This window comes from Miniopterus schreibersii (genome assembly GCF_964146895.1).
Source record: "Miniopterus schreibersii genome assembly, chromosome: 10".
In the NCBI taxonomy this organism is placed as follows: Eukaryota; Metazoa; Chordata; class Mammalia; order Chiroptera; family Miniopteridae; genus Miniopterus; species Miniopterus schreibersii.
In genome coordinates, this window is record NC_138110.1 from 17977258 (window position 1) to 17992635 (window position 15378).

At 40.2% G+C, this 15378-nt stretch overlaps 1 protein-coding gene across 1 annotated transcript in view; it reads right to left on the minus strand.

The window, feature by feature from the left end:
- Positions 1 to 365: 365 nt before the first annotated feature.
- DCC (DCC netrin 1 receptor) overlaps positions 366 to 15378 on the minus strand; it is a 957719-nt gene continuing 942706 nt past the window's right edge. Inside the window, exons 28-29 of the mRNA XM_081150263.1 lie at positions 4518 to 4660; positions 366 to 1310 (exon numbers count right to left, since the gene is read on the minus strand). Of these exons, the coding sequence (XP_081006389.1) occupies positions 1221 to 1310; positions 4518 to 4660 (233 nt within the window). The 3' untranslated portion in view covers positions 366 to 1220. The remainder of the gene's footprint in view (positions 1311 to 4517; positions 4661 to 15378) is intronic.

The window sequence follows — 15378 nt, forward strand, 5'->3', positions numbered from 1 at the left end:
GCCCGGCTCCTTACCCTCTACTCCTCCCTGACTCTGGGGAGCTGGGGGCGGGGAAGGGGGTAAGAGGTGCCCTTGACAACAGGGCCTGTTGGCTGCCACTTACCCATCCTGCCCACTCCAAGCCAGCGAGGACCCTGTCGGTGGGAGTGACATCACTCAAGAAATGTCTGAAACTGTCTCCCGCTTTCCTTCTGTCCTCGGGGCCTGTTCTCAAGGAGGGTGCTGCTTCTGCAGAGGGTTCCAGGGCGGGGGGCAGGAGGCCGTGTGGGGTGTGGAGCAGGCCACCTCGCCCAGGCTGGCTGCCAGGGGAACTCGGGGGGGGGGGGGGGAGATGGGGGGAACTCTTCCAGCAGACTCCTGAGGAAGATGGCCTTGGTGAAGCTTTGAAATGTCATCACAGTGTGGTATGGCACAAAAGCCACCCAAATTGAAGTGTCCTATTACGAGCTTAAGCACTAATTACCACGTGTCTGAGAAGACTGCATATTGTATCCCTTTCAGGAAACGGGCTGCTGCTGGCAGGATGCCTCCGGGTCCCTGTTCTCCAGACACAAGTGCTAACCAAGGGTGGATTTACAAATACTTGCTAAAATGGGTGAGTTTTACAGCCACTTGCTAATAACCCCCCTTGGGCAAGGTGAATGACTGAGTTACAAAACACCAGCATTTGCTGCCTTTTGCTTGTTTACTTATTTACTTTTTGTGCTGTCAGGAAAACATCCAATCCTTCAGTGCTATGTAGAGAGAATTCCCAGGGGTGCTTTGTACTTATACGTTGAAAACAAAAAGAGTGAGCTCGCACTGACTTGCCATGGCATGGTACAGGCTTAAATAATGCACTTGCATTTTGTAAGACTAGACCTATGCATAAGAAAATGACAGGCCTGGATGAAGGGAAACAAGCATTAGTTATGACAGTGAGATCACTGCCGTGGGAAAGACCCAGGACTATTCTAGCAGCTTCAGCTCTGACAGTGCAGTGAGGATGTATCCTTGCGTTTGTTTAGGGACTCCATTGCTGTCATTTTTGAATTCCTGATGCTTATGACAGAAGGGATGGCTGTTCCTTCTGAACTGCTTCAGGTTCTTCGGGAACTGAGTGGTCCTGACGGTTGGCCTGTACACTGGCTAGAGTTCTTGGACAAAGGTGTGCTGTTTATGGGTAACTGGTATGCTGCAAGGTTCCTGGAAAATTCACCTCATCTGTTCGGCAATACATGCTAAAAGGCCGAGCCTGTGATGGCATTAAGTTGCTTCATTAGCCCTTCCAAGCTTGCCATTTGTTCACTCAAATCATCCTGTTCGTATACCTACAGAAAGAATGAGAGTAAAGAGTTAGTACAGGTGAACAGCCCTGCATTCCTGGTGTGAAGACAGGGGCCATGTCTAGCTGGTTCACTCTGTATTCTCAAGCATGGCACAGTGGCCCATAGCCAGGGGCTGTGCTCAAAATATAATCATTGATTGGAGATACTGGTAGTGAAAGGTGATGAATGATTGCATAGTGTTTCACTGTGCAACTTCGTCCCTGCAGTGAGGAAAAAGCTTTAGATTAAGAAAATGCCTAGTTTCAAATCAAGTTCTAACGATCACCAGCTGTGTGGTCTTGGACAAGTTGGTGAACCTCTCTGATGTACAGTTGTCTGCTATAGTTGTCTGCTATTTATAGATGTACAGTTGTCTGCTATAAAATGATGATGATGGCATCTATCTCGTAGGCTATTCTCAACATCCTGTGGCATGTTCAGTGCCTATCACAGTGTCCAGCACATGGTACATATTCAATACATTAGCTTCCTTCCTCTCCAGAGGCAGCACATGGGGCTCTGAACAGAATTTGCATCACCAGGTTTCTTTTCTTCGAAACACAGCCTAGGCACACTTTTATTGGGAACTTGATGGGTTCTGCCTTGACCAATGAAAGGTCTGAGGACTGTGACATCAGTTTATGTGTGGGAACAAAATTCTCACCCCAAATCAGAGTTAGCTCTATGCATAGCTGTAAAGGTAACCTCACGGCAAACTTTTATTGGTTGATAAAAAGAGGCTGGACTGCAGGAGTCTTGGTGAACATACTCTCCCCTCTCTCTCACTCACTGTGCATCACTAGAACCACGAACTTAGTGATACTGGACTACCAGCCATCACAGACCCCTAGCCCCTAGCCTGGGGATTGATTCAGTAGGTCTGCCAAGGGGTAGAATCTCTCGCTCAAGCGTCTCGGTAAGTCTCACGGCCGGCCAGAGGGGGAGACAAGGCTGCGGTGTTGATTTGAATCCCAGCTCTTTTACACACTTGGCTTTCTGGGTCTTTCTCCTTACTTGTCGTGGGAACAGCAAACTTGGCTCACTGGGTAGCTGGGAGGATTCGACAAGTCAGTGCCGGCGAGTAGTAACTGCTCAATATGCGTTCGCTTCTTTTTTCCTTTCTCTACCTGCCCTTTGTTTTGACTAATACGGAGCTGCCACACTTGATTAATCTTGGTGAGCTCATTCCTTTGATTAAGTTACTGAGCCAAATTGAGGCCCCAGTCCTGACTTCTAGCTCTGCACAGGCCAGGACGCGCGGCGAGTGCGGGTCCCCGGGCACCTCTGGCGGGCAGTAGGCAAAGCCACTCGGCTCACTGAAGGAAACGCCTCCAGGGCCTGCTATTCAAGGCGCTGGGCATTTACTGTGTAACCTTCAAAGCTTAATGGGGATTGAAAAGTAGCCAATTTGGCTCAAAAAATGGGTCTACATATAACGAGGGAGGTTGAGGTGATTAGTTGCTAACTTCTTTCCCACATGCTGTCTTGTCCAGCTTGCTTTTCTTGAATTATCTAGATCTTAGTGCCCAATACAAAAACCACTAGCCACTGTTGGGTTTTTGAAATGGGGGTAGTCTGAATTGAGATGTGCTATACATACCATATTCTGAACACTTAGTACAAAAAATGTAAATTACCTTAGTGACAATTTTTATAGTAATTGTGTGTTAAAATGATAATATTTTAGAAATATTGGGTTAGATAAAAGACATTAAAATTAATCTCATGTATTTATTTTTACATCTTTTAGTGTGGCTCCTAGAAAATTTAAAATTACACACATGGGTTACATTATACTTCTATAGAACTGTGCTGATATAGATTATTTTTTCCATTTCTGTATTTCCTTTAAAGTATAATCTCTTTGCTCTTCATATTATACCTCTGGCTGTCATGCCTCAGAGTCAACCACAGGTGTAAATATGGGCCAACTGACATTTATTATGAGATAAGAGATATAAACTCGGAGGTTTGAACTGATTTGAAATATGGCTAACAACCCTGGGATGAAACAAATATTGCAGTGAACAGCTATATTTTGACAAAGTAGTATGTTAGATTCTTATAAATTTGAATCCTTTTTAAGCATACAAAAGTATGTTAATTGTATGACATGCCTCTGTCAAACATTCACACATATACACGTACCTAGATTCTTTGGTATACATGTAGTTAAAATGTTTTATTTTTTGTAATACTTTTAAAATCGAGAAAAAATTGTTCAGATGAGCTGACTCTAATCTGCTTTTTTTTCTATTTTTCCCCTTCCAGTCCCCTTATTTTTCAAGGTATCTCATGTGTTAGTTAATTACCCTTCTTTTAAATGATTTCTCTTGAATTAGATTCAGAAACACTCTAGAGTTTTCTAAATTGCTGCCTTTAGGCAACATCTTTGAAAATCTCTTTTACAGTACATTTTTTGGGGGGGGGGAATGTTTGTTCTCTCAAAATTTAAATTCTTTTGTCTTCATTGATTTTCTTATTTGATCCCTTTTTAGCTTCTTCCCTGAGTACACTTTTTATCTCATTAAACAAACTTTCCCCTTTTATTTTTGAAATATGTCAGTTCCTTCTTAAATTCCTCCCTTCATTTTTTATTTTGTAATTTCTTCTTCTCAATTTCATATTTCTATTTAGAAAAGTCCCCGGAGTATAGCTTTTTGTTACTATTTTTATTTTGTTTTAAAGAAGAATTATTTAGTTTTATTTCTAGGTGTGCCAAGGTACTTCATCCCATGGAAAGGAAATACATATACAGCAGGTCCTCACTTAACGTCATTGATGGGTTCTGCAACTTTAAGTGAAATGACATATGAAGAAACCAATTTTACTATAGGCTAATTGATATAAACAAGAGTTTAATTCCTATGTTATCTCATCAACATTATAATAAAAATAATGAACAAAACGACGTTATTTGAGGACCTGCTGTATGTATTATATATAAAAATATATACATATAGATTATATAGCTATGTATGTAAAGTTACACATTCTGTAGCTATCTGCTTGTATTTCTAGGACTGCCTTTAAATTTAACTAAATCCCTCATATAATTTTCCCCTGGAGTTTGCACCCTTCATATTTAAGGGCAGGAAGATAGAACAAACAACAAGAGCAACAATGGGCGTGCTAATGGAGACTGCTGGCCAGGTTAGGCTCCACCGCACAGCTTCACGGGCCACAGCAGGAATTTCAGGGGGCCCTTACATTGGCTGGATCCTCCGTTGGTTTGTGGCTTTCCTCAGACACTTCAGGGGCCGTTGGCACAGATACAGGAAGCAAAGGAGACCTTGCCTTTCCAGCCAGCCCAAGAGAGGCTGTTTTCACATGAGTCTTAGGAAGAGCGGGCCCTGAAATAGAAAACACAGTGATGAAAGGAATGGACAAAACAGCCTGGGGATCAATCTCTCAAGCGTGTAAGCCAAATCCAGCGGGTTGGCATTGATTTTAGGTTATTGTGCCTTCTCTAGTTTAGAGATGAATTCTGACACAATGAACAGGCTCATTTTACTTCTACTAAGGGGAAGACAGATTCTGATTAGGCGTCTCCAGATGAAGCTCCCCCAGTCATATGTAATTTCAAGTGAATTTCAAATCGCGCTATGAAAGGTGCCTGGGAGCTCTGGGCTGTGCATCATCCCCTATAAAGTGTCAGGCGAGCTCGTTTGGTGCCAGTCTCAGCGTTGGGCCAGAAAGCCCCGTGCTAAACCACCTATATAAGCCTAAATTGTTTAACGCTACCATGGAATATTTGTGCAGTTTAAGGAAATTCTTGCTCTGGCCTACAAATGAGTATTAGATGGTATAGTAAAAAAAATACTCCATGGCTAACCCGATAGAATCTCATTTCTAATTATCTTTTGGAAAAACGGAAAATATTCTGTCCTGATCAGTATAGTTTCAGTAAAATACATTCCAGTGTTCATGCAAGTCATTTGAGGAAGTGCTGTGTCTCTCCTAGATGACATTTCTGTCTGCTATAAATAATAGCTACCTTTTCCGTTTGAGTCTGAAATTTGTCTTATAAATCCTGCTTAGCCTATAGCAAGAATATAACTCTGTCCCTATAGCCTAAAATGAAAATTTTATAAAGGCTACTCTACCTCATGTACCTGAGGACTTCTGTCATTCTTAGCATGGCAACCAAGACCTAAGTATAGAAGGTAATGAATTAAATCATAAAAAGAAGTTTGTCTCATTTCCATCATCAGCAGTGATACCTGAGTTCTAATGATCCCAACGGCACACTGTATATTTGAAGGGGGAAAGTTGGGAGTTGTTTTGACTGAACTTTGGAAAACATAATTCTAGTTATTAAAGCTCAAAAATGATTCTTCAGTTAGAGACATGGGGGTATTTGCTTATTGGGAAAGAAATGATGCAAACAATCTAGCAGGCTGGCAATTTTCTATGTGCTTGGCAAAATAAATGATAAATGCTAACAAAAGCACTTTTCTCATACCGTGGCCTAGCATGTAATTCCTTCATATTTATAACTTTTCACTCTTTTCTTCAACTTCAAGGATCAAAATTCTGTAGTTGGAATGATTTATCACTAGAGGGTGATCTGTACACCCTCCAAGTCCTATATAATCAGTACAATTGGAATAAACATTATTGATTTAATGTGATGAGGTTGTTGGGCTAAAACAAAATAGCCATGTAAATTTAATACTGACTGCTATGTCGTAAGTCATTTTGGATTTGTCATATATGCTCAGTTCTCACTACCAATTTTCTCTGGTTGAACAATAGGCAAACCTTCAGGCTGGCGGGTCTTTATTGGATGTCAACACACCATTCGTGTATTAAGCCCACCTCTGTCCTTTTTGCTTTAGCCTCTGACTATAAACGCACTGCTCCTGGAGCCAACTTAGTTGTAAACCCGAATCCAAAGGCAGGCACTAAAACCCCTGGCAGAGGCGATGCTATAAAAGGGCGCTCCAGATGCTCTGATGTGTAATTCACATTAATATTGTAGATGATTAGTTAAGTATAAGCACAGAATTTAAAGAGGAATTTTCATAGCGTACCAGTGAAGCTTGAGAATGTATCTACTGAACTCCCATTTTGAGTTGCATTTTGTGATTTATTTCTATATTCCCTTCCAGAATGTTCACAATGTCCTGCTTAAACATGAGTTTGGTTTTATTGCCACGGAAAGCTGTTCCTCCTAGCACCCTCCATGAGCCATCTCTTCCTTCCCTGTGTTTAACAGAGCAGTTGCATTTTATCAATACTTCCTGTACATATCTTTTATTTTTATATTTTTTGCTACATATTGGGCTTAGGTTTCCTGGATAATGAAATCTACTTAGTTTATTTAAAAAATTAAAAAGTCATTTCTGAAAAATTTATAATTTATAATTTACCCTTAAACACATGCAATGTGTGTCTAACACAAATTGTAAATAAGTTCATTTAATATAGATATCTACAGAGCGACTCAACGAAAAGTGGTATGAGCTGATTATGTAGGAAATTCACTACATAAACAGGCCTATGCCTGTTTTATACTAGGAAACATAAGAAAAAAGATTTTTAGAATTCATCAGACTGTTCTACATAATTTCCTACTATTTGACTACATTTTTTGGTAGTTTTGCATGTAGAGAAATTACAGTTCTCATTATAAAAATATATTCTGATGATATATTTTCTGCCCAGGATCCTAAACACTTGGATAGATCCACAGTGTCTGAAACACTTGTATTATTACAATAAGATGCAGGTTATGCCTAAAGAGTACTATAATTCAAACCCATTAAAGAGACGATCATTATAATAATTGATTGTCTCCAGTGTCCAGGCAACAATTATACATTTAGAACCTGCTGAGTGTTGAACAATGTACAAGGCACAGTGCATTTTGCAAAAGGAATTGAAGACATTGTCTTGGCTCAAAGACCGCACAATGTGTTTAAACCTCAAGTGACTGCCTTTGCTCAAGTAACATTCACACATTCAAAGAAATTTAGAATGCTGGAACCTCGTGGGCTCTTGGAGTTCATCTAATGACCTTTTCTTTATTTTGTTGAAGAGAACACAGAGGTCCCCGGGGATCAAGAGATCAAGGTAGAATTAATTTCAATAAAATTCTAGTACAGGAGAAGAATTTAGAGTTCATTATTAGCAAGGTTTGTCTAGTGCACTATATAGCCTGAAATATTTTTCTTTCCTGTTCCAGAATGGGCAGTTAAAGAAAAGACTACAAGGGAAATTTCCCAGGAGAGATTATCTACAGCCAATAAGATAGCTTAGGTCTCAACATTGCCCTTTAGTAGAAGGAAACATATTTTAAAACAAAGATTCTCATGAAAACATCCTGTGCTGCGAAGCTGACACCTTGATTCAGCTCTTGGGTGTGCACTACCTCTGACCTATACTGTGAACTTTGCATTTTCTACTCTAAACGTCAGAAGCTTTAAGCTTGGACACTGGCGAAGCCTGTGTCCTTACCAGCTCACCATGTGCTACTGGCTCCCATCCTTCCGCGGGTCTGAGAGACATGCCTTTAACCCTCCACCTCATGCCTGAGGCCTTCCCAAAAGGCTAAATTCTGAATCCATTTTCTACACCATTGAAGCCAAGCAAACATCCTTATACAAAATAACCAGTCTCATGGCATGAACTACGTTCAGGTGAGAAAGTGGCATAATCAGCTGGCATTTGGATAAGTAAGTAATTTTCTTTTTTTCTGATTGCTACTTTTTTCTAGCTGCTGGGAGCTCAGTCCAATCTGAAGACGACATTGGGAATAACCCTGCGGCCCTTACCTGCTGCTAGCGGGAGACCAGTTATCCTGAGTCCACTCCGCCTCCTGAAACATCAGTTGCACCTGGAGCTTTGTTCCACTTCCTCTGTTGCCCTCAGAAGTGAGTTTAAAAGCCACTTTGTTCTTGGAGCCCTGCCCCCCTTCTTTGTGTGCTTCTCCATGATGGGCTCTTTTAAGGCATCCGAGCCTTTGCCATACCCAATGGGGTTTCACACTTAAACTCCTGTTCTTCAGAGTTAAGTGAGAATTTCTGACAGCTTTTTCTGTTTTTTAGATCTAGGGAGTAGGCTACAGAGGAAGCTTCATATTGACTTCTTAGCTTTGGAGAATGACACATTGATAATTGGTCTGAACATGCATAAGTTAAACGAAACTACTATGAACTTCAGAGCAATATATCTAGGCAAAAGGAAAAAAAACACCAAAAATTGAAAATCCTTTCCATGGCCCCCAACTGCTAATTTCATATAATCTGAGCAAAGCCATCAAGATTCTCTGTGATCACTCTCAAATATAAAGATTGACTTTCAAAAGAGCAAGAAAACCCACATCACATTCAGAGAAGAAGGTAAACAAATGAGAGAGGAGGGGTTCCCAATGCTGAAGACTAAGCTGATCTTCATGACAAAAGGTTTGTGATTTCCTATTTTACTTTTTCATGGCAGAAAGATGTGCGTGACCTAAACAATGAATTCTGAGGACAGAACGAGTGCTCAAGTAACTATCCAAATATCAAGGCAGAGTCCTAGCCTGGGACTTAGGAGACCCAGTATTATTTTTGTGACTTTGGCCCAATAATCTAATTTCTTTGGGTCTTGATTTCTTAATAAAGGTTAAATAATTTTTTAATTAAGCTATCAAAATTATATACAGAAGGAGAATATAGCTGTTCTACCTATAATGAACTTTACACTTGGATTTATTTGCTCTCCTAGAGATTAAGGAAGCATTAGTTAATCCACTGGTAAAAATGAATCCAAAGAAATCTCCAGCAAGTGAATCCTTAACTCATAAATTACAATAATTGGATTTTAAAACTGGTGTTTTCTAGAAAAAAATGTTCTATAATTTCTTCTTAGAAGTATTAATGAAAAACCAGATTCACTACAGTTGTTTAGCTTTTTTTTTCCAAACTAACAACAGTTCAACTAGAAATAAGCAGTATTAAATTATTGTGAGTTTAAATGATCCATGATTCAAATGCCCAATCTGAAAGCTATAGATTTCCCCCTACCTAGGGTGCATACTGAAGAAGTGTGTCAGGTGACCCTTAGTTGACACATGATGTTGATAGGCTAAATAAATGGGTCGACACTGATACACAACTAATTAAGTGAGCATCATTTTGGTTTTAATGTTATTTTCCTCAGCAGGACCCCCTAAGGGGGGAAAATACAAATGACGCTGGAGTTCTGAGATGGCCAGCAGTGTGCATCTGGTGTAGATGAGCAGCCTCAGCAGGAATTTACTGTTTTAAGCTTTGTTTTCACGGTACAGTTATTAAACATGTCATTTGTTCATTAGGTACATAATATATGACTGCCAGGTGCAGACTCCTGCTAGCATCTCTCTGCAGAGGACTCAACCTAGTAAAAGGATTCTTGGTGAGAACTGTCGGGGTAACCTGCAGTGGGAAGGGGGTGGGGGACACACTCACCTGGGGCAAACCCGAGGCCAATGTGCAGCATGGTTTTGATTTCAGTATGAATTTTCCCAGCCTTGCCTCCTTTTTCCTATTTCTATCTCATTTTCCATTCCTTCACCCTTAAGAATAAAGGGAACATGGGCAGCTTGGAGGAGGGCTGGGTTCTCCTCGCCACTCTGACCCGTTCTGCGATGACTGACAAATGAAACAGTCTCTCTCGGTCTAGTTTCTATAGAAACTATATTATTATTCTAACATGTTTTTATGATTAAGTCACTACTCTGTGCTCAGGCTGTCTGTGGGCAAATGGAAGTGTCACGTAGTTGTGTAGACTTCTCCCAAGTAAGGAGCTTTTGAGGTTCTGAAAGAAGTAAGACGTATGTATAGGGAAAACTTTCTAATACTTTCTACCTTTTCATGTGCAGAAGTATTGAACAAAAGGAAAGTAGCTGTATTTCCCTAGATACAGTAGCCTCAGGCATTCCTCCTAAGTGAATTTCAAACATAAGTTTTGGCATCAATCTTAAAGCATTTAATTTACTATGTGTATTATATTGTGAGGGGGTGAGTGTATTTAAATGCCATTTCGGGGAATAGAAACTGATTTTTCACCTCAAAGATAAAGGAAACAATGAGGGATGTGTTAACGAGGTGCTTCTGCCCATCTCTTATTCCTTCCTACTCTTCCCATGTGAGGTGTAAGGAGGGACTACTATGAGTGACAAGGTGACTTTCACTGTGCCACCTCTCTGTGAAGGTAGGAAGGTAGAATTAATGTGCAAATGGTCACTATGCAAGTTCTTAAACCTGCCTGCCCTGTGACATAAAAGACCCCCAACTCTCTGGCCTTGAGCTTTCTGAAGGCTGCATTTCTTAAGCAAACAAGGCAAGGCCTGATTCCATCAGAGCAAGTGGGTCCCCAGAGTCTGTTCTAGCTCAGCTGGTGAGCCCACAGCCCTGTCTTCAGGGAGGGAGGAAGAGGCCCCCAGATACTCCTACCAGTTCTTCCAGAGGGCCATAATTCTCTGGGGTCCCTGATTCCCATTTGCTTACCAGCTCCTTTTTTCCCATTATTTCTATGAACTGGAACCCAGAGAGAGAAAGGATAACACATAGGCACCTTCCCAGCACCTTCCCTCTCCTGCAGGCACATAAACTATAATGAAACACCTTTGCCTAATTGTCCTGTATGTTCTTTAAAACAGGCCTTTTAAAACATATTGCTCACGTCTTGGAGTTGGAAAAGTCACAGTTCAAAGAAGATAAACAACTTGCTCAAAGCCACTCAGCTGGTAAGTGGGGTTTGACTACTATTATTGTCAAAATAGATGGTCTTTCTTAAACAAAAACAAAGATAAAACTACATAGGCACTGATGGTAAGGCAACATGAAGTGGACAAGACATTTAGTGCTGGAAAGGGAAGGAAAGAATAGTGACGGTGTGGGACTGTGGGGGGCGAGGGGTAGAAGAAAGAAGAAATCGACACATCCCTGCTCACTTCTCTGTCTTCCCCACCTAGACTTGTTTCCAAGGGGCGAGCTGATCAAATACAAATGTCATTGCATCACGGAAGTGAAAACTTCTGACATCCTTGGAAAGAAGAATAAATACAGTACATAGTTTCAGTTTGCCTTTGTTTGAACACTGCAAAGGGTCTTCAAATAGCTTCCTATTTTTGTACCTGTTCTTCCTTTTGAGATGCTTTCCCTCCCACACTGCCCCCTTGTCCCTTCTTTATGCATACACCCCGTATGAGATATCATCTCCCCCACACCCATGATAGAAAATGATCCATTAACATAACCTGTGATGAACTGTTAGTACCTTATCACCTTTCCCTTCCTGAGTGTTTACAATTTTAAAAATAAATGATAGATAGGGCCCATATAAGGAATGCTTTTCTACAAATGAGTTTTTTGTTACACTTGCACCTGGGTAAGGAAAATGCTCTTGCTTCTTGGGACACCTCTTGAATGTGATGCTGGTATTTTTTCCATCTCTTTTTTTCTCTAGGCTGCAAGACATCTGGCTTCCTGGTTTGAACAATTAAATAATAATCTAATAAGTAATTTAACTCCCTCTCTGAAGTAGTAATAAGATCTAGTAGCCCCAATTATAAAGACATGACCTTCCTTATTTCTACCTATTTGTGGCTTGGAATCCAAGTCCTTAATTCACTGCTCACATAAGAAGCTACCCAATGGTAACTGAAGAAAATAGCAAAGTTACCAAAATACTGGAGGGGAGGCGTGACCGCCTGTGTTGGAAGCATGAGTTAAATATTGTCCCAGATGGCTTTGAATCCATAAAAATCCTAAAAATACATGAGAGCTGTTTATTTTGCATTTTATAATGGGTAAGAAGAGCCTGAAAGCTTTAAAAGGAGCTAGAATTGATAAATAGTCATCTATGAAGTTTATGTTGGGAAAGAGTGACTAAGCAAAGGATGTATACGAAGCCCTCTAGGACAAAAACCACTATTTAATGTATCTCTCTGTCCTCAGGGCTCCGCCAGTGCCTAATAATTTGTGAATTTGTTCCTAGAAACAAGACTGAGGCAGACAAAGGCCACAACAAGCAGATGAGCCTGCAGAAACTTTGCACTCACAATTCTACCTGTTCCTGCTGATGCTTGATTTAGAAATCTCGTGGAATAAGAAAAGTTTCAGGAAACCAGCAACGATCATGAGAAATGAATTCATCAGGACAGTTCTGTATTTCTACCTTTCTTTTGATGCTTCTCTGAGGTTCCTACACCACATATTAACAAACCAAAAACAAAACTACAAACTCAAAACTCAACATCTGTTTTGCTTATTGGCAGGCTCCTATAATTAAAGGTAAAAATATGATTCCACAGTATTTCCATTACTCACCTTAAGAGGCCTACTTTGACTTCCTGTGTTGTTCTGCATATAATGTCAAAATCAAGGGGCCTCTTTAATTTCATTAATATTCAAGATCATTTTGAGATAGTTTGTTATAAAAGAGACATTTATATCCTCTGGCGAACCCTATTCTTTAATTTTACAGTGGTGCCTTGGTTTTCGAATGCCTCCGTTGATGAACATTTGGGTTTATGACCGCTGTAAACCCAGAGGGAAATGCTTCGGTTTTCGAACACGCCTTGGAAGTGGACCGTGCCCCGCGGAGTCGGCTGTGGATCCCTGGGTTTTGAAAGGTTTCAGAACCTGAACTGTCTTCCGGAACGGATTACATTCAATAACCGAGGGACCACTGTATTTCTAACGTCTTCTAACCTATTTGCAACAAGAAGCAACAGGTTTGAGCACTTTATTTATAGTGACTGCAATTCAGATGTTTTGTGTTTCTGGGAGGAAAATTGTCAGTCCTCCTCTTTATGAAAAATAGGCTTAAAATCCCTCCTTTATTACCTTATTTTTGGTAACAGCCTATTGATCAAACCAGAGAAACCACTCTCTCAAAAAGACATATGCCACTGCATAAATTTTCCATATTATTTCATGGAAACATCAGGGAAATGAAGAAACAGTGCATATATCCAGACATCAGTTTTCCATAACTTTTTAAATTATGTAGTCTAGGGAGAACCTCATCATAGCCCAAATTCAGCCACATTAGCATGCAATAGATTACATTTCTGGTAAATATTTCATATGCTGTACAAAAATAATAATTTCCACTGTTTAAAAATCAATTTATTTTTGTAAACATTGGAAATACTTTTCTTTATAAAGACAATTTGATTACTATAGTAAAGCCTTTATTACTCAGAACCAGATTTCTTAATATCCTGAAATAATTTATTTTTTATCTGGTTTCATCTTTAATAGAAGTCATAAAATTGCACACACACACTCATATAGATATAATGACTACAACCAGAAATGTAACTTCCAGATTGCGTTCTGAGGTTAGTACATTACCAATTTAACCCCATCTCTCAGTCTGACCAAAGCACAGCACGAAAGGATTTTCAAGGCATAAGAACATTTTAAAAGCTCAAAGAAACTTAGTCAATGAGGTATGGTCATATATTTTTAAAATATTTTCAACTTTTTAAGAGTTAAACACCATCACCACTTCCACTCCAAAGAAAATCTACGCCACTGAGGAAAACAACTCAGAGCAGTACCATTGTTACCACTGGCCAACTTCTTTCCTGTGATCTCCACTTGCATATCCATTGATTTATCCACCACGACTCTCTCAGCCACCCGGCTTTTGCCCTCGCCAATATATATAAATGTCAGATATAAAGGTCATAAATACTCTCATAACTTTTCAGCCTGAGTATCTGCGCTGTTAACCTCTCTATGGGATTGTCTAGTAATTACTTTTTCTCCGTTCTAAGATTGACAGCAATATCACCAAAATCAAGGTGCTGCTTACAAGTGATTTTGTACCATTATTATTTTTTCTTTGAAAATTATACAACTAAATCAATGGTAGACTTTAAAGGCAACGGTGTGGCATCTTCATATACTTGCTGAAGTGTTTAGAGGTAAAGTGAACTGATGTCCACAATTTTATTTGACATGCATTAAACATTAAGGTAGGTGGATGGAGGAATAAATATGTGGCAAAGAAAATATAAAAAATGATAATTACAGAATCTAGGTGGTGGGTATATGGGAGCTCACTGTACAGTATTTTCACAATCAAACATTAGAAGAAAAAATTATGGCAACTTTGAATCAAGGAACTATTATATTTAAAACTGCCTTTTTCTTTATTTACTCTCCTTGGTTTCTGAAAAATCATACTATTATTTTCCTCCTATCTCTAGTGCTTGGTCTTTATTCACCCATAAAATGTAGACTGACTTTAAATTTTTCAGATTTCTTATTTTCTTTCTAATTCTGTCTACTGTATGCCAAAGCCCTTCCTAAGCCTCTGAGGAGGATTCCCTAACCTGCTCTTCAGCAGTCACCTCCCTCTTGCGTTCTTCACCCCTGCTGTCCCTTTGTCTCGCCCTCTCCTATTCCTCGGGGGTAACTTCTCAGCTCACCTCCCTCTTTCTGAATCTTTACAGCCATGTTCCCAAAGACAACAGAGTCACCCGGGGTTTCACCTTCATGCCCAGTTCTTCACCCAGCCGCCTGCTCTCCCCGCCGTCACCCTCCACCTCAGCCTGGTTTCCACCGGGCCTCCCGAAACCCTGCTGCTCCCACTCATCTCCTAACTGCTCTAGAAGCCATCCCCTCTGGCACGGCCGCTTTACCTAGGACTGAAAACATCTTGTACTTTCTCTCTCATCTCTGGGCTTTCACTTACTCTGTCCTTCCTGGTACACTTCCCTGATTGCTGGAGAATCACAAAAGAGAATAAATATTACAATCATGCAGGACAAGACACACATCCTGTCCCTGCCCTTTAGTAACTGTGACCTTGGAGATGTTAATTCTCCTGTGCTCTGGGTTCAGCCCCTATAAATGGATTGGCCTACTGTACAGAGACAGGGTGGGATTTAAGGGAAAGACATGTGCGAAATGGCATTCTCCCCAGTCCTTAGTTTATACATAACATAGATTTGGCAACTGATAAACATTTATGTATTATAAAATGATTTCTATTTTGCTCTGAGCTGTCCAGAAATGCAATTTCCTGAAAATAGCCCATTCCCCAAAGATACTAGTTAACTGAGGTTTTATTCTTCTTTATC